Source organism: Aquarana catesbeiana, linkage group LG01, assembly GCF_042186555.1.
Source record: "Aquarana catesbeiana isolate 2022-GZ linkage group LG01, ASM4218655v1, whole genome shotgun sequence".
Lineage (NCBI taxonomy): Eukaryota > Metazoa > Chordata > Amphibia > Anura > Ranidae > Aquarana > Aquarana catesbeiana.
This window is the reverse complement of record NC_133324.1, coordinates 583,323,168-583,342,438: the sequence shown is the minus strand read 5'-3', so window position 1 is coordinate 583,342,438 and position 19,271 is coordinate 583,323,168. Positions and strand designations below refer to the sequence as shown.

The 19,271-nt window shown below is 39.3% G+C and overlaps 1 protein-coding gene across 3 annotated transcripts in view; it reads right to left on the bottom strand.

Moving 5' to 3' along the window:
- RASGEF1B (RasGEF domain family member 1B) overlaps positions 1-19,271 on the bottom strand; it is a 578,310-nt gene that overhangs the window by 18,285 nt on the left and 540,754 nt on the right. For all 3 annotated transcript variants that reach the window (XM_073597917.1, XM_073597921.1, XM_073597929.1), the window contains 3 exons: positions 3,309-3,491; positions 2,450-2,572; positions 1,466-1,603 (listed from right to left, as the gene is read on the bottom strand). In XM_073597917.1, the coding sequence (XP_073454018.1) occupies positions 1,466-1,603; positions 2,450-2,572; positions 3,309-3,491 (444 nt within the window). The remainder of the gene's footprint in view (positions 1-1,465; positions 1,604-2,449; positions 2,573-3,308; positions 3,492-19,271) is intronic.

Sequence of the window (19,271 nt, the reverse complement as noted above, 5' to 3'; positions counted from 1 at the left end):
CCTCATTTCTTCTACTGGCATCTCAGGGATATAATATGGAGGGATAATCTCTCCAATGTAAAAAACATATATGACAGAGGTCCTAATCCAGGAATAAAGCTCCCTCCATGGACCAGAAAAAAAAAAAAAAAAAAAAAAAAATGGTAGTTATCTGAAATCTTCTCAAATGGTCTGTAGATTGCAAAAAAACCTGACAAGAGGTTCGAATGATCTTAATACTAAAAAACATCTTGCCAGGAGAGATTTCTACCCTACCAGGGACACTGTGCTGTGGAAGTAAGAGATTTCTCCCTAACCAGGACAGCATGATGTCTCAGTATTAGCACTGTGCTATCTGCATTAAGTGTGTGAGCTCTACTTGCACTTTGGGTTTCCAAATCTCCCACATTTTCCAGTGGATACATTGGAATGTTATATGGCTTCTGGCAAACTGCCTTCATTTTTTGTAAACTGTTATATGTGCAAAATAGAAACCTCGTTGGGGCAGAAATGTCAAAATGATAAATGGTTGTCTGTAAGAAGCACAGAGTAAAATTATACAGATCACCAAATATTCATATTATAAATTTGTTATGGAAGGATTAAACAAAATATGGTAACATATCAGTTAGGTTGTGACGCATGACTAGTCAATGTTTTTTTCTAGAAAGTCAGAAGAACCCATCTGAACTGTACCCGTGAGGGAAAGACTGCAGTCATTCCTGTGATTTTCTAAATAAAGGCTTTTCAGAGAAGTCTAAAGAATTGAAAATAGGGAAATGTACAAGGGCAGTGTTGCTATCATATGCATAGCTTGTGAGAGAAGTCATTGTCATGTGATGTGATTAAGAAGCATACTTGACAGACACAAGGTTAGGAAGGTTTCTTTGAACTCCTTATGTACTAGTAGATATAGTCATGTTAAGCACCATGTAATATGTATTGCATTCAAGCCTGTTATGCGACATGTGGTAGCTTTAAAAAAGGTATTGTGGAAGACAAAAAACAGTTCTTGACAGGCAATATTCATTTGTCTAGCAGGGAAATTCAGTCTAGCAGTAAAAACAGTCTTCCTAGTTGCACACAACTAGTATAAAAGGCAAATAGATATATACCTTCCACCTTCAATAAATATATGAAGTCCCTCATTTTTAGCTATGAAAAACGAGACTGCTGGTAATGTGAGGGGAAAAAAAAAAAATCCTAGGACGTGAACTAATGTCTTAATGAGAATGTGTCATTTCTGGTCACGTTGGCCATTTCAGAGCACATACTGCACTGTGTAATTGGGCAGAGACACTAGAATTTAGTTAGCTTAGAACATTTTCTGCTCTATAATTTAAATATGAGGTCTTAACCAATGAGCTGGACCAAATCCTCTATAAAGCTCATGCTAGAGTGGAGATGTCAAATGCATGAAAGTAGACATGTTTTCTTTAAATAGTCTCTGTATAAAATGATTTTCCCAAAAGGGAAAGCACTTTACCTCATCTCCATGAGTGATGCGGTGAGCTGTGTCCTTTAAGTTTCTCATCATTCTCTCATCTCTGAAGTCGTAAGGGAAGGTCTCGGTCCATTCTGTCAGCAGCTGAAGGATTTTAGGTGCAATTTTTCTGATGTGGCTCTGTGGAAGCACATTTGAAAATTACCCTCAGGAAACTATTAAGGGCTCATCTAAATGGCTACTATCTCTCATCGCGTTCCAAATGGAAAGCAACAAAGGGAAAACAAGGTTTGAAATAAGGCAGACAAGGCAGGCAAACATTTCACTGCTAGATATCCTTGGCTTGTCTTGATATGGCATAAATCTTAAATAATGAAGCAAGCCTGTCTAAAGTCTGCTACATGCAAGAAAAAAAAAATTATGAATGCTTCCCTATGGTCACTCCTCTCCCTCCCCCCTTCATGACATGAGTCAGCCAGGAGAGATTGGCACATCTGAAGAAATCCATAGACAGTGTGTATGGTTCAACTAAAAATTAACCAGAGAACAATCAGCTTATGTCTATGTGTGCTTTCAATCAGTTTCTCCCGCCTTGATTTTCCCCTATTCAGCCTGCGAGCTGAACAAATGAAAATTAGTCAATTCCACTTTCCATGCCAACAGCATTGATGGAGGAATGTCCATTGTCAGCTATTATATCCAGCAGCCATAGCATCCACAGCTGCCTGAAAACAGTGGCAATGCTGGACAATGATTGCATCTGATTGGATGCAGTCACTGTTCAGCCGATAACTTTCCACCTGGCTTAGTCAGTTTTTAAATTGACTGGTTGAGCCAGATGATGTGTGCAGGGCCACCCGTGGCTCAAATGTTAGCCAATTCAGCAGGAATAGGCTGAAGTTGGAGCAGCCTTTGGGGGCATTTATAAAGCTTTGCTTCCCAAATCAGAACAAACTACAGTAAAATAGACATGAATCAAATATATAAAAATCACAGCGGGGTTCCTTAGACTGAGTGTTAATATACCTTATCAGTGCCTGGCTCATTTAGTCGCTGCTGTTCAATACAAACATGGCAGACTTTAGCCATTAATTCAAAGGGATGAAGGAAGAGTCGAGAGCTGAGAAGGAACGTGAAGATGTACGTTCGCTGCAAAAAGAAAGAAAATAAATAAATAAAAATACTCACATTTTTATATAGATTTGGCTCTTCAAATAATACACCAGACATATGTGATTTGAATCATAAAAGGCTATACTGCAGGACAATTTCCTGCTACAGTATATATGCCTAAAACTAAACATTAAAAAAAATAAATAAATCAATAATCATCCTGAACAATCTTTACTGCTACTCGATGCCCAAATGCCCAAGCACCAGTAGACTATCTGCCTTGCCAAGTATGTTGTCAGCAATACTAAGCAATATGTAAGGTGCAACACTAATACGGGTTAGAATTTATTCTCAGCTCTATCCTTACAAAACATGCTAGTAAAAAATAGGGATGACTTTTTTTTTTTTTTTTTAAATGACTTTTTGTTCAAAAAAAATTCTATCAAAAGAGATTTCCTGACCATAAAAAAAACTGATTGCAACTACACTGTTTGTTACCTATACAAGTTGATGCTTTTCTACCCATCAAGTTGTTTATATACTTTATATTACACAATTACATGACCAGCTTTCTGTAATCTTTCCATTAAGCAGAGCTCCCAAAGCTAGAGCCCCTTTTCTTACCACTTGTTATCTATTTGCCAGCCTGACTTTATTGTTAGATAGATAAGCTATCGCCTTGCTTCCTGTACTAAAAAAGCTTCCTATGTGAGCAGTACACAGTGTGAAAGTGTATGACTGACAGATTTATTTTTGGTTCCCTTCAACTTACATCCGGATAGTAATCAACGCTGGGCACCAAGTGCTGGATGAGTGCTTCAAGAGAGCCAGATAGCAAGTTGTTCTCTTGGTAATACAAGTCAGCAGAACTCTCTTCTTTGGACTGATACACATTACGGTTATAAGTACTGCTGTCAAACATGGCTACCAGAGAAGGGGTTTGTGGCATTCTCTCCTGTAAGTAAAGAAAACAGGGACCATTACACTCACACAATATTTTTACAAGAATATTTGAGCTCTACATTTTAATTAAATCTTGTTAATTAAATGTTCTTGAAGGGTTTTTGCATTGCTGCAATTTTAAATAATTACACATCAACCTATTGGTTTAAAAAGTACACGCTAAAGATGTAACTTAATAAGTGAGTAAATACAATAAAAAAAAAAAATAAAAAAAACGACAACTGATCCTGGCTTAATCTTAGTTGACCACATGCCAGTGGATCCTATTGCTTGGAAACAGGTGATCAAAAATTCAGGTGATCTTATTCACTTAACTTCTCCATCTACTTGACAAGACCATCATTACATAAATTACATTGTAGGGAAAATGCAGAACACCTCCAGTTCATCTCTAATGGATCAGTTAATTGGCTGAAGTATTCTAATACACTGGATCTACTGCAATGGCAATGGATCTTCAGTTGTGACCACTTTTCTTCAATCCCCGGCTGTGATCATTGCCCATTTAAATGGTAAGACAATCACACAAAAAAAACCTGAAGTTTGCCATGCTGGAAATGTACTCAAAGTTCCTTCACTGCCAACTGTGCATTCAGAATCGCAAGTGGAATAAATGGCTCTGTAATAGGTATATCTGTGCTATAAATCTGGATGCACAGTTGGTCTAGGGGTAAAGGAATATTTGCATGGTTCTGCCTGCTATTCTAAAACAAGGTAAACCTGCACATCACTTTCTTTTTATATTTGTGGTGGAAGTGAAACATGCACATAAAAACCTGTGTGCCATGACAAACTTTCAGGTTATTTCTTTGTGATCTTCTCCACATAATTTCAATGCCAGTACATTTACAAAGCAGCAGGCATAACCCCCCACCCCAGATTTTATGGTGGTATCTAAAAAGAAGCTCATTTTGGGTTGTGCACAATACCACCAACCAGACTGTGTAGACATCTGATCTTGGAACAAGGAGGGAATTTACAGTGCTTTCCTTCCATCTGCATGGTCTATGTCTCAAAGAATGTTTTAAAGAGCATGGAAAGGCCACTATTAAAGTTATTAGCCAGATTCCTAGGGACAAAATGCACTACTCACACACTTAGCTCCTGCTGTCCGATGAAACAAAAGAAGCATTCAATCAACGGTAGAATGAAATAGTTCAGCAAGTAAACAATGACAAAGATTCAAAGTCCAAACACACACACACATATTAGTTGCCTAACCTCTGCTAATAACACTTTTCTTTCACACAATAGAATATTTGCATCAAAATAAGGAAAGGACCCAAGGGAAGGATTCATGGTCATATAAAGAAAACAGGAAGCTGCCTTATACATCTGCTCGGCTGTGGATTGGGGGCTTATAGAGGAAAAGAAAACCAGACATTTCAATAGTACACATGGCACAGCTTAGCAGAGCAAAGACATGCACCATGATATAATGGGTCCAACTGTTCCTTTTTGGCTAGACACAAAGGTTCGAAGCCAGCTACATAACAGGAATAATATAAATTGGGACATTCTTTACTGGATTAGAAACCCAATGGAATGAGAGCAATCAAATCTTTGGCTGATGTTTAATCAGAGCGAAGCAGTATGGTTACAAAATAATTTGTTTAATACAAAAGTTTGTTCTTGTATTAAAATGTACATACAGTATGTGAAGATTTGATATTAAAAGACAAGGAAGATTGTTAAAAAGGCAGAATGATTGTGGTAGTCAGTCAATCTATTGAGAGAAGATAAAGGCCACCATTTGAGCACATTGCTTTCTATGAGTCGACCAACTGATGAGACAAGCATTGTGAGATGAAGCAGTAAAGCATAAGCGTTGTCTATCACTGTAAAGCAAGAAAAGGATCTAATGTATGTAATTATCCAACATGGCTGCTAAAAACTGCAAAATATATACATGAAAGAAGAAGGCATGAGAAAAGACACTGTATTATGTTCTAGTCCCTTAAAAGTAAAAGAAAAAAAAAGTATTTGCACAATTTGTATAAATGGCCTTCACACAGTCAGAACATTCCCAATAAGCATGTACAGTTTTACCATTACCTAACAAGTCCTAAAAACACAAAGAAATAAACTATAGGAATGTAAAACTATTCTTCAGCCTGTGGAGCAAAAAAAAAAGAGAATGAAAGTCTGTGCGAACTATAGAAAAGGTCAGTTCTTTAAAAATCAACTGCAAGCCTCAGGGTAGCCTGCACTTGCGTGACTATATGGATATCACAGCCTAGACTATGTCACTTAATATTACGCATGTCATGCACAGACATCACGATTCAGGATAAAACTGTCATGTCTTTTTAAAACACTTCCTAATCAGGGCAGTAAATGGCAAGTCAATGCTATCAGGTAAAATTCATGTAATATATACAAAACACTGAACGCTACACATTCTTTCTCCTGTGTGTTGTTGGTAGCTAAAATTTGCATTGAGCTTATGCAACATGAAGCTAAAGAGCTTAGTAGATCATAATAGGATTAGGAGCCCCTTGTTGGCACTCCACTGCTACCTCTAATACAATAGTGAAAAAAGATATATATATATATATAGTATCTGCCCCACATTTGTATTTTAAATAGCTGTTAGATGGATTACTTATGTAAAGTCAATCTGGAAACCAAAGATGGGTCTCTACAGCTTAATATGAATTAACATTCTTAGATACCATTTAGTCAGAATTCTTGAAAAAGGTGTATTGTTGTTCAAGGAACCAAGATGTCGAAAGAGTAACTTTACAAGGACAGGCTTAAATAAGGCCACCTGCACAAGTGCTTCTGAATTTTTAATTGGAGACCAAGTGGGCACTTTATTTTTCTAGTGCCTTACTAATATATATATATATATATATATATATATATATATATATATATATATATATATATATATATATAGTGTGAGTCACTCTGTCTCAAGGTCAGGTAACAAGAGATAGCGTCAGGGTGGTCTCCTATTTATCCACCAAACCAAGTATCAAAAAGTTAAGGACACAATCTCCAATAGAAAATTGTTTACTTACACAACGAATCTTCACACAAAAAGGCAAGTGAGCATAGCATCCCTGATCTTTTTCAAGAGAAAATAAATTATATATATATATATATATATAAAATTTTCTTATGGTTATATACATAAGCAAATGTAGCCATCTATAACCAACCGGGTACACATTAACAACTGCTGGGTTGCACAAAAAAAAAAAAACCTGATAGCTCCAGTCGGAGACACTGTACTAACCATGCAAGCTTAGTCCAGCGATCTCCCTCATTGAGCTGTTGTGTTCTGAAAGGGGGATGCTCCCTCACCCAAACACTCTGATCAGTGCTCTCTTCCATTGGCTGAGGCTGAGAGCGCTGATCTGGAGTCGTTCGGCAGCTGGTTTTCCAGCAGGGACATCCAATTTCTGTTGGACAGACTGACATACACACAGGCAGAATGTCGGGCATATTTTTTGAACTTGCAAATGTCTTCCGACATTCTGCCCGTGTGTATGAGGCTTAAAATTCAAGTAAATAATCTCAGAAATTTAAAATACGGTACTTTTTCTGTAAGACCTAATCAGCAATGAGTTCATTGAGAAGTTTTTTTCCCAAGTACAGCTGTCTTCTCAGCAATCTCATTGCAGCCAAACTTAAAAAACAAAACAAAAACAAACCACACACACAAAAGGTTATCTCAATACTTTTGCCGTAAATAAATCCATCATAGGACTTACTGTAATGCTTATAGGAAACAAGTATCACAGAGAACTCAAATGGGGAGATCCCTCAGAGATATAACAAGCTAATGGACGAAACTGAAAATAGCTTGGAGTAGAGTTTATATCATATGTATTCCAAACACTGTCCCATCGTTGTCCAAAAGGGGTCAAAATTGTATCACGCAAAGAGAAACTTTACAAAAGAGAAGGGGTTTTTGACTATGCAATTCAGCTATCTATAAACGTTTCTCATTTCCAACACACATAAAGTAGTTTGTCTTCACATTTAGCAGAGCTTTTGTAGTATAAAGGCCTGCAATCCCAAGGTCAATTATTGTCTACACTTGGCTAAATAATGATTTCTTTTAAAGCCAAAGCAAACGTAAGCTACAAATATTAAAAAGCATGTGTTGGTATTATGAATTGGGCAACACTGGTTATCAGTAGATATCTTCCTTCTCATTGAGAACTTCCTTCTTATTGTGAAATATGCAAACAGCCTGCAAAAGGAGTGACTTCATATGAACACAGTACAACAAATATAGTGAAAATAAATCATACAAATAGGTCTCTCTTATCTCGTAGCCTTACAAAAGGAAGGAAGCCTTTCATGTAGGCCTGTAAAAGGTGGGAGTAATAAACCGTACATGACCATTGCCTGGCAAAAATCAAACACTCAGGAACAAGCCCAGAGGATGTAGTGGTTTATCCTACTTGTGGCATATCTTTTGGAGGCATTGCATTTCAAGTTATATCATTTTGTTGTGCTCCTATAAAAAAAAAAAAAAAAAAAAAAAAAAAAGGAAGAAAAACTTTCAAGATATTGTGAAAAAATGAAAAGAAAAAATAAATTAATAAATAAAAAAAACTCAGGAACATGGAACACTATGCTAAGGTCAAAACGTTACAAGAAAATAAAAAAGGTCACCCCAGCTACCGTAAATAAAAACTACCCTATACAGTACAAGGGTTCTGCTCATTTATTTGCAGCTACTTTCTGTCTACAAACATGCACAATGCAGGAAAAAAAAAAAAAAAAAAAATATTCAAGACAGAGTGAGTGTTGATGCCTTATAAACAGGAAATGCCTGTACAAGAACCCTCACGGCAGGATCAACAGATTTTTTTTGAAAGCTGCAGCAGATTTCAAAATACAGAAATGACATTATAATATAGAAACATATTAATCATTAGCGTTTCAGTTTTAATATACTTTAAAGCTTTTCCATAGGCGTTATGTTGGAAAAGAAAGGTCAAATGTTATGTAAAGTGAGCCGTCTTAGCAGCTAAACTGCTTTGGTAAAGAAAAGTTCTACTTGTACTACTGTAACCACCAGCAAGCCGCATGCCTTTAATCTCTGTGACCGCCCATAAATGAAGCATTGGTATGTTGAGAAATGGTGGTCAACCTACTTATAAAGGTGCCTCTGCATTATGTACTTTTAATAAATTTTAAACTTTAATAAGTTGGCACTAAAAACATATTTGTGATCTCAGAGTTCAGTTTTAACAAAAAAATAAAAATAAATTAAAAAAAAGGAGGACAGAAACTACCACTGTTAACAAGTCAAGAGCTTGATGGCCATTCTAAGCTAAAGAGGAGATTCTTTCCTTGGTCAAGAGATAGGGGTGCAGGCATCATCTGAAATGTGACAAATGTAATTAAAGTGGATGCTGCTCTCCCGGTCAGCCTGTGTAGTATAGAAATAAAGGAGTGGCCTTAGCCTACCACAAAACCACGCCCCCCCCAATGCATTTCGTCACACCATCAGGGGCTTATTCATAGAGGTCCTATTTCTATTTAAGTATGTATTCTTAATTCAGAAAGTCCCTTGTATTGCTCTTAGCCTCCTCCGAACGTCCAAATTAGGGTGGCCACCCTCTATTGCTCACTTCCGAGCTGAATGATGGTCTATGAACTATGGGATGTGTAGTGTTCATACAAATGAACACAGCTTACGTACAACGCTCTATCCAAAAAAATCGGAATGAAGGGGGAAATAAGAGGTTCCAGAGCACAAGAAAGTCATTAGAAGAAATCAGAAAAACACAATAAGAAAAAAGTTAATACAAAATAGATTACAGGGTCATTAGCTTGTAGATGTGTATGGGTTATTTTAGGAGAAGAGGGATATTGTTTTGTGTCACTTTAAAATTCCAAAGCCATCCAATATATTTTCTCCTTACTTCCGTGTCTTATACCTGAATATGGTAATACAAAGCGTACATGAAAACTGAATTAGAGTTATACACTATTATTTCACAATAAGTTAAGCTCTATTTCAAAAGTCAGAGTCATAGGTGAGCACACCTGCGCAAACACTTTCAATACAATAGCACAATCCCTCGTCACTTGAGGCAGGTACACACGTGAATAGACTATTTAAGCCATCCAGCACAGAGTGTACTAAGAAATATTCTCATTTTTTTTTTTCTGCTGAGGTAAGCCATTTGCATACCTTCACCAACAACCTTCTGTCTAGACAGGACGAGAATCACTGTGGCAGCATTCGCAAGCCATTTTCATTTGTCAACCAGACTCAGGCTGACAGGGCAGCACAATGGGACTTGGGTGTCAGAGCAATATCAGAAAGCGTAATTTGACAAAAGGCAATGAAACAGAAAATTCTACAGGAGTAAACCTTGTTGATATACTTAAGTGAAATAGCAGAGTCACCAATATGGATAACAGCTAGGAAGTTAAAAGTGGTATTAAACCCAAAATCAGAAGTTTATTATACTGCAGCTTACCAATCCTTTAGGTGTGGTGACTGCATTACTTTTTTTTTCCCCCTTTTTCACCTGGCGATTCAGCAAGTTTTATTTTTCAACGCTAGTGTTCAAACAAACCATTTAGCACTGACAAGGGTACTGATCAACTTTTATTTGTTTATTTTTCTTATAGGGATAAAGCTTTTACATAGACTGTTTCTATTACTGCCTAAAACATGTTAGCTAGAGTTTGGCTTTAAAATTTATTAGCCAAGTCTATCCAAGGCCCCATACACATGGGCTGAATGTCAGGCAGTATCGACCGGTTCAACAATAAAACAAGCCCACATTTGGCCTGTTTGTACTGCAACCAATGGACATGGCCGAAAAAGGTCTGCCGACCAGCTCCAGATCAGTGCTCTCAGCCAATGGCGTCCGCCTGTCGGAACACAATGGAACAGCAGTGGAGATCGCTGTACTAACATCACATCAGATGGTTATTACAGCGGCTCCAATGTGATTGGTCAGGTTTTTTTTTGTTTTTTTTTTTATTCAGCCCACTGAGTTGAACGAAAGAAAACAAAAAAACTAGCAGTTTGTACTAGGCTTAAATCTGCATCCAACAATACCCTCTCCTCACATGGACAATGCTTTTGTCCAAGGGTGACTCAATTACTCCTCCATCCAGAGTGGAGACACATCAGACAGGAAGTGTCCTACTGGCTGGTTCACCAGGTAAAAAAAAAAAAAAAAAAACGGAGGAGGTCACACCCAAAAAGCTACATGCTTTCTTTGTATGAGCTAGATAGCTGGGGCTCAGCTGTGGCCCATCATGCCAAACGTGCCCTTATTCCCCAATGCCACACAGATGCATTAACTACAATCAATGCATTAATCATGTCCTCCTGCTGAAATCGAGGGGCTAAAAAGAAAAGTTGTGGCTGATTGCAATGCGACTAATTTGGAGCATGTGCATCTAAACTAGTGCAGAAACTTTTTATCCTCATTAAATCTTGCCAGTGATTTTAACTGCGCAGTCACGTGACTAAAAACTGTCTGTGTGCGCTCAGAGCAACAATAAAAACCTGGCAGGTGTTCTAATATCGGGGTCCATCCTATCCAAAACTAAAATTACCTTTAATTTTATAAACAGACAGGTTATTGGTTGTATACATTTAATTTAGGGGTACTGACCTTATTGTGCAAATTTTAACCAGAGTTTGCATGGTAAAGCTCCATCCCCTCACCCTATCCCCTATTGGCTAGTGAGACCACCTCTCCCATCTAGCAACCAATTAGATGTGAGTGAAGCACATCAGACACATCAATCATTTAAAATTTAAACAGGGCACCTAAACTTTGGGACATAGGGGGTTATTTACGAAAGGCAAATCCACTTTGCACTACAAGTGCAAAGTGCACTTGAAATTGCATTGAAAGTGCATTTGGAAGTGCAGTCACTGCAGATCCGAGAGGGACATGAGGGGGACATGCAAAGAACAAAAAAAAAAAAAAAAACAGAACAGTATTTTAGCTTGCACATGATTGGATGATAAAATCAGCAGAGCTTACCCTTATTTCAGATCTACCCCTCAGATTTACAGCGACTGCACTTCCAAGTGCACTTTGCACTTGTACTGCAAAGTGGATTTGCCTTTCGTAAATAACCCCCACAGTTACATAGTTAGTCTGCTTGAAAAAAAAAAAAAAGACAAAGTACAACCAATAAAAAAAGTGACTCCCAAGGCACCACAGAAATAAACTGACAATACATAGTGACAGGTTATAATCATTTGACATCCCACAAGTACACTATACCCGTTAGCAGTGCCAAAAAAAAAGTGACCGATTCCAAAAGCAATGACCTTTTTACTTTGAAAAATCAATGGAGATATACATTCATACATAGACGTACACCCATTATTATTGTTTTATTTGAAATGACAGCTAATGTGTTTGTGAATCCTTCTGAAGTCCCTCATTGTTATTTGATTACAAACAGCGCCTGTGCGACTATTGACAGTTCCTGGAACAGCTCATTTATTCGTCACCAAACAGTGACACCTGTTAAATAGCATGTGCATACTTGTGGTATTTTACAAACAAACGTGGCACTGCCTGTTAAAAGAAAAGAGGATCTTTTAATAGCTGCAGAAAGCAGACAGGTCAGGATGTTACAGCCCTCTGTAAAGCCAAGAATGAATCTAGTTATTAGTCTGACACTCGTACACTATACACGTCATCTATACTTACGCAAAATATTTAAAAACACACCAAAGATGACAGTGATATTTCAGATAAAAGTCTTGTTCAGCCCAAGGATTTTACTATGCTTTAAAAGAGATAATCACTTGCTAAAAATAACTGGCACTGATCACTTGAAAATAAAAAGAAACTAACGTCAAGCTAAAAAGTACTGACGTTGCATAATTGCGAATGCATCTTAATAGCATATGCGTAAACATACAACATAGTTGATCATTTGCTTACATATCACAAATCAAAAACCATAAATAGATTTTAAAGTAGAACTAAAAGTCAGATTAGAACACCTGTCACGCTTTTATTGCTGTCCGTGTCTCCTCATTAGGCCCCTTTCACATGGGGGGGGGGGGTGGGACGACTGCGTTCTGATCAACAGGGGATCCGCTCACACAGCAAGTGGATGACAGGTTCGTGTCCGCCCAGTTTCTGCAGAGCAAACACGGACCAAACCCACTCTGCTCTATGGGTGGCCAGAACTAAATGTACTCCGTTGTCCATTTACACCCTCCGATCCGCTTACACAGAGGACAGATTGCCTTCAGCTTGTTTTTAGCCAACCAGGTCAAGTTGGAGGTAGGCGGGTATAAATTGGCACTTCCGCCGGTCCATGGGGATGAATGGACTGTTCGAGCAGGCCTTAAAAACAGACAGGTAGGCCTGATTGAAACTGTCATGTGAAAGGGGTCTTAAAGAGATTCACTTTCCTCGGTTGCCAAAACAGAAAACAGAAATCTCTGGTTGTCACCACCACAAGAATAAAAGAGAAAATCTTTCAATGAGGACACTAGTTCTGGTGACAACCAGAGTTTTCATTTCACTTCCTGTTTTGACTATGGGAGGCTAAGGGCAATTGTGGTTTCAGCTGAGAAACTTCACCCCGCCCCCCCCCCCTCACATTTTGCATTACCCTCCCATCTTTTATGTTGGGTTGTCCTAATTTAGCATACATGCCCAAGTGAAACCAGTGTTGGTCAAGCTATAATCCTCCACTGCATGCCAGGTCCCACACTGCCACCTTCTTCTGACATTGGGAACTGGCTGTCAGTTCTGGGTTCTCTCCCTGACGACGTGCCCCCAGGCCCACCCTCTATAGAAGAGAATGCCTCCTGAGATATCCAATGTGATATGCCAGAAGTCTGGAGTATATGTGTCATTCCCACCTAGGGGAGAATGAAGTCGCGGCAGGGTGGAGTAAAGAGGAAAAAAAGAAAGATCTCTCTCTCTCTCTCTATACACACACACACACACACACACACACACTTTTAACATTTGCAGAGGGTTGCAATAGTGCAAACTTTTTTTGGCAAGAAAAGCTGCTTTAAGAGTGATTGATTTATGCACTAGTGGCCAATGGTACATTCATGACTTCTGGTTTAGAGTACAGATACACCTTAAAATTATAAAATTATAGGCCACATAGTCTACATGCATACAGCTGTTTCAGGCCTGTTAACCATTGTCAGTGCAAGGCATGGAAACAAATACTCATCTATGGAGTTGAGCTTGGAGAGCAATGAGCCCTCCTCATCATAGCCTGGTGGCTCGTCCTGACTAGATCAGCTGTTTTTCATGTCATGGTCCTAACAGATATGAACAGGGGCCCTGTGCGTGTGACAGAGAAGGCCAGTTGCTCTTTACCTTCTCTCACAGGCAGACATTCTTTATTAATTAGGGACATGCTGGCAGATGGGTCATAAAACATTGAAGTGCCTGCTCTGCGCTAGAGAAGTGATTGTCAGCTGTTGCCAGCATAGCTGAACAGCTTCTGATCATATGCGCCATCAGAGCACAGCGAGGGGCTGCCACGGCCCAAACTACAAGCATCTGCTTGGGGCGGTACTTCAAACTGCCCTTGGACACGTTTCCCCACTTCTAATAAATGCATTGCTTTCTTCTGCTACTTATATTTTGTAGGCAAGCCAAGAATTAATTATTTATGCTCAGCATCACATTTTTTTTTCCCCTTTTCCATTTACTGAAGAGGAACATTTGCTGGAGTATATTTAAAGAAGACGTGTGACTATTTGGATAACTTTTTTTTTTTAGCACATAACACATGGACCAGATGATATTCAAATTACAATCCCTAATGCATAAAAAGTTGCATTGATCCATATAACGACATTCTATAGCTAACCTGAAAGTTCACGATAGCCATCAAGTTATTTAGCTTGGATGCTCCGTTTGAGTAGGGATTTTCCTGTTTACAGATTACAGAGGTTAGCCGAGTTCTCAGGCTTCACTAGAATTACAAACTACAAATTCCAAGAGGTAAAAGCAAACCAGTCATGATAGGACTTTCCTTCTTCTGAAAATGCTAGAGGCCTGGCTCTGGCTCTTGCATAATTACCCTAGTTACTGACCCAGAAAATGTTAAATGTGCATTCTTGTTCCTGGTCAGTATTGAAATCAGCAGATCACTACGACAGCAATGCAAATAAATCTTCCAGAACTATTAGCAGTCGCCACCCTCATTTCTTACATGAAAGATTTTACATTGGAAGTAAACTTTCAACATTAAATTTTACCTATAGGTAAGCCTATACAGGTCCCCGGGTTACAAATAAGATTGGGTCTGTAGGTTTGTTCCCAAAGCAGAGTTCCACACATTTTTTTAGTTTATTAAAAGTCAGCAGCTACAAAAAGCATAGCTGATGACTTTTAATAACCCGACTTTTACCTGTCCCACGTTCCAGTGAAGCGGCCCCCCGAAGCCTTGCTCTTCTCCCCCTCCTCTCCTCGGTGCTCCATCGATACTGTAGGCACCCGGCTGCGACAGCTTATGGCTTCATGGCCGGGCGTGCACTGGCAAGTCGCACTGCGCTCTGCTATTGGCCAGCCAATGTTCTGGGATCTGTGTTGTGTCCCAGAAGATCGCTGGCAGGGAGGGGCCGCCTAGGGTGAGAGGAGGAGTCGCCTAGGCGGCCGAGAAGTGGAACAGGAAGTCCCACTAAAAAGAGGGTACACCCCCCCCCCCCCCAAATGTGGCATGTCAGGGGGCGAGGAGTGCTTAAAGCGGAAATTCCACTTTTGGGTGGAACTCTGCTTTAAGTTAAATCTGTTTGCAAGTTGGAACAGGTACATTTTTTAAGTGTAGCTCCAGCCAAAAAAACATTTTTTAAGCTTTTTGGATAAAATAGGGATGGGTTAACACCCCTGTAACATTTGTTTTGCTGTCTGTGCCCCTGTTCAGAAGATTTCACCTCACTTACTGTCCCTATAACAAATGGATTTTGAAAATTTGGGGTTGTTGTGGAAACAAGCCTTGGTGATAAAGCTTCAGTGGAGACACATTTTTCCCATAATAACTCTTACAGGAGTGAATTTCCCTTCCAAGGGGTAGATTTCCTCACTTCCTGTTGACTTCCTCCATTTGTAAGTCGGATGTTTGTAACTAGGGGACCACCCGTAATAAGGCTTACCTATAGGTAGTGTAAAAATCTCTTAAACGTGGGGATATTTACTGTATATGCAGCCAGTGACATCAGTGGGGGGGGGGAACTCATCTGGAATGCAGAAATTGTGGCGTGAACCAGCTCTTAGGGCACTTTCACACTGAGGCAGTGGGGGGCATTAGCGGTGGTTTGCCGCTGCTAGCGGTGTGCTTTTACCCCCCCCCCCCCGAAGGGGTTAAAAAGGCCCGCAAAGCGCCGCTGCCGAATCGCTTTTTGCAGGCGCTTCGGCAGCGGTACCCATTGATTTCGATGTGTGTACACCGCTCCTAAACTGCCCGAAAGATGCTGCTTGCAGGATTTTTTTTTTTTAACATCCCGCAAGCGCACCGCTCCAGTGTGAAAGCACTTGGGCTTTCACACTGGAGTGACAGGAGAGGCTCTTTACAGGCGCTATTTTTAGCGCTAAAACACCTGTAATGCACCTCAGTGTGAAAGTGACCTAAAGTTGCCAGTGATATAGAAGAATAAAGTTGGCCATGCACAGATAGATTTCTTTTGTTTAGCCTGCAGGCTGAACAAAAGAAGTCTAATCAGTTTCCTCCATCCATGCTAAAGAGTGCAGATTGAGGAATTTTTCAGACCGGGTATTGTATTCTGACGACCAGCACCTGTGGCTGTCAGAGTACAATACCCAGCAGGGAAGCTTTCTCCATTCATATGCTTTAGCTTCAATTTTCTGCCTGGTTCCATTGATCTTCTCTGATAGCACAAGGTGAAGATTGTGACATCACTGCTTGCCTCTTCCCCTTGTCCAATCAGAGAACACCTTGCATTTTTCGCCATCAATGTCATTGGCGCCTGTGCAGACAGCAGATATCACTGTTGTGGCAGTGGTTATTAGATGCGATTCTCTGCTTGCACAGCAGGCCCACAGGTGTGGCATATGTATACTTATGTTGGTACAAACTGGTTCAATGCAAAAAAAAAAATTAAAAATAAAATAAAATAAATAATTGAAAAATCCATACCCAGAGTTCAGCTTTAAAAAAAATCCACTCTTGATTAGGTTTGCATTGGATATGTCTCATGGTGCTTCCAAGAATAGCAGCTACTGCAACATCATGGTTTACCCTGACCCAAAACACTCCTCCGCTGCAAAAACGTGAGCTGTAGTACCAGGCTTCTCTAGAGAGGCAATGTGAGGGCACCGTTTTCAGAACAGAAGTACATGGTATACAACACAGTGCAATGCCAATGGTATATGGAGCATATGTTTAAAGAGTGCATAGTTTTCATCTATAAATCACAGCTTCCTGAAGGATGCTCTTTATTTGAACTCAGAAATCTCTACCAACCAATATGACTATTGGGAAGTGGATTATCCAGTTTGGTGACATTCTAATTCACAAAGCATCTGATCGTTTGCTTTGCTGTTAATGCATACAGGAGATGTGATGCTTTACTGATATAACCCATTAGGTCATAAGTGACTTGGTATCTAAACCCAAAAAAAGTGTAAGGCCCACTTTTACACTGGCGGAGTCTGCCAGTGTATCTCTTCGCTAATCCCCACTGAGCAGGCAGATGACAGGTCCGCGTCTGCTCCGCTGATGCAGAGCGGACGCGGACACAGTCCAGCTCTCCTCTATGGGCTGCTGGCTGGAAATGGACCGCCTGTCATCGGATCCAATCCGCCACATGAATGGGAAACGGATCCCCATCCATCTGTTATTAGCGGACAGGATCGGATGTCAGCGTGTGTCAACGGACACAAGTCCGTTGACTTCCGCCGCTCCATAGAGGACAACGGATGGTTCGATCGGGTCCGCTCGTGTAAAAGGGACCTAAAATATTGCAACTCACTGTGGTGGTCTGCCAGAACACAATTCCTATCTTAAGGTGACAACAGTCATAGATGGTCCTTTACAAAGAAGAAGAGTTGTCACCCCTAGGGCAAGATTACATAACACCTCCTGCTCTCTATAAACATAAGAGGGGGGGGGGGTTGTAGTCCACAGGAAAAGCTGTGGACAATACTGTCGTGTAAGAGTGCAGCTGAGCCAGCACAGGGCAAAAACTGTCAGTGGTACTGTATATTTAAAACAGACCAAAAAAAGGGGCAAATAAGTGACGTTCATTGTTAGGATCTACATACAATTTAGGCTTTAGATGCCGCACGCTGACCTAATAGTGAACTAGCAAATGCAGGTTACCCACACATTCCAAATAATGCAATTACTCTAACATCAGTAAACTTAAATATGATTGGTTGCTTTGGATGTGACAATATTTTACTGCCAATTATATAAACCTGGATGATATTGTCACCCTATTACTAATATGTAGTTACTTTAATGATAGATCTGAATCCATTGTAAAATGTTGGAACTCTGTCATGGGATGCAGGTTCTGAACATTCTTTGTTCTCAAAATTTGTTACATCTGATTGTTACAATAATATCACTTTTCACATACATGCAATGACTTCACTACACAAATATTTTTTTACAGGATGATGTACCTACATTAACGTCACATACATACTACATTGTATAGGGGCAAAGTTTAATCCAATAGCATACAAAAAAAAAATACACATGAAAAAGCACTTTAAACTAAGCACACAGCTTCAGATTTAATATATATATGTAAAGCGCTGCGTAAATTGACGGCGCTATATAAGTACCTGAAATAAAATAAAAAATAATAAAATTTAGAGCTAGGTTACACATTCTATATGCCAAGCAAACAGTACACTATCAGCCATGACAATTTGGCCACTGGGTGGCATTGTTCAATGGGATACCAAGGGGACTGCTTTTGACACTTGATTTTATAGTTACATTGTAACATTACAACTAGCAAAATATTCAACACAAATAAGGATGTGTTTACATAAAAAATATTGTAGGCATGCTAATGCAACCGAAAGCTGCAGGGCAAGAATAATAATATTTTCATAATTAACTTGCAAAAGACAGGAAACAAAAATGTACTAGTGATAAAATTGTGCAATAAGAGCATTAGATTGGAAAGATGGGCCTGTAAATGCATATTCTTGCCCAGCACTCCCTCAAGTCCTATCATACTAATAATTACTTGGATGTATAATGCTCCTCTATTTCCTGTTTGTATGCAAATACAATAAAAAAAAATAAAAAAATAAAACACCCAGGCGCCGCAAGGCCTTAATACACATTTTAATGGGTTCTCCATAGATTCATTTTTCCTGATAATCACATTCAGGATTTTAGGTCATCCAAAGGATCTGCAGTCAATCACTTATGGTAAGGAAACTCCCTCTGCAGGAGCTGGAATGCAGCATATGTATAAACTACAAAGCCCATTCAAAGGTTCACTTCAAAAAGGCCTGACCCCTGTCAATCACTCATAGAACAGGAGCCTACTCCCTCACAATTCACTGGCACATGTCCAGAAAAAAAAAAAAAAAATTCTGACAGACCGTGCAACAATTACTTAAAGAAAACCTGTGCGGAAAAACAAAAAACAAAAAAACAAAAACACAAAAAGTGTAGGCTGCCATTTCTGATCAAAATAATAGGTCACACAGCTGCAAGAATGCTCAAAATGATTGAATCCCGAGGCAAACTAATAATTTTAGAAGTTGGTCAGCAGTTGCAACCACCTCACCTCCTTATTTTTCCTTTCTATACAAACTTTAAGCAGAGTGCC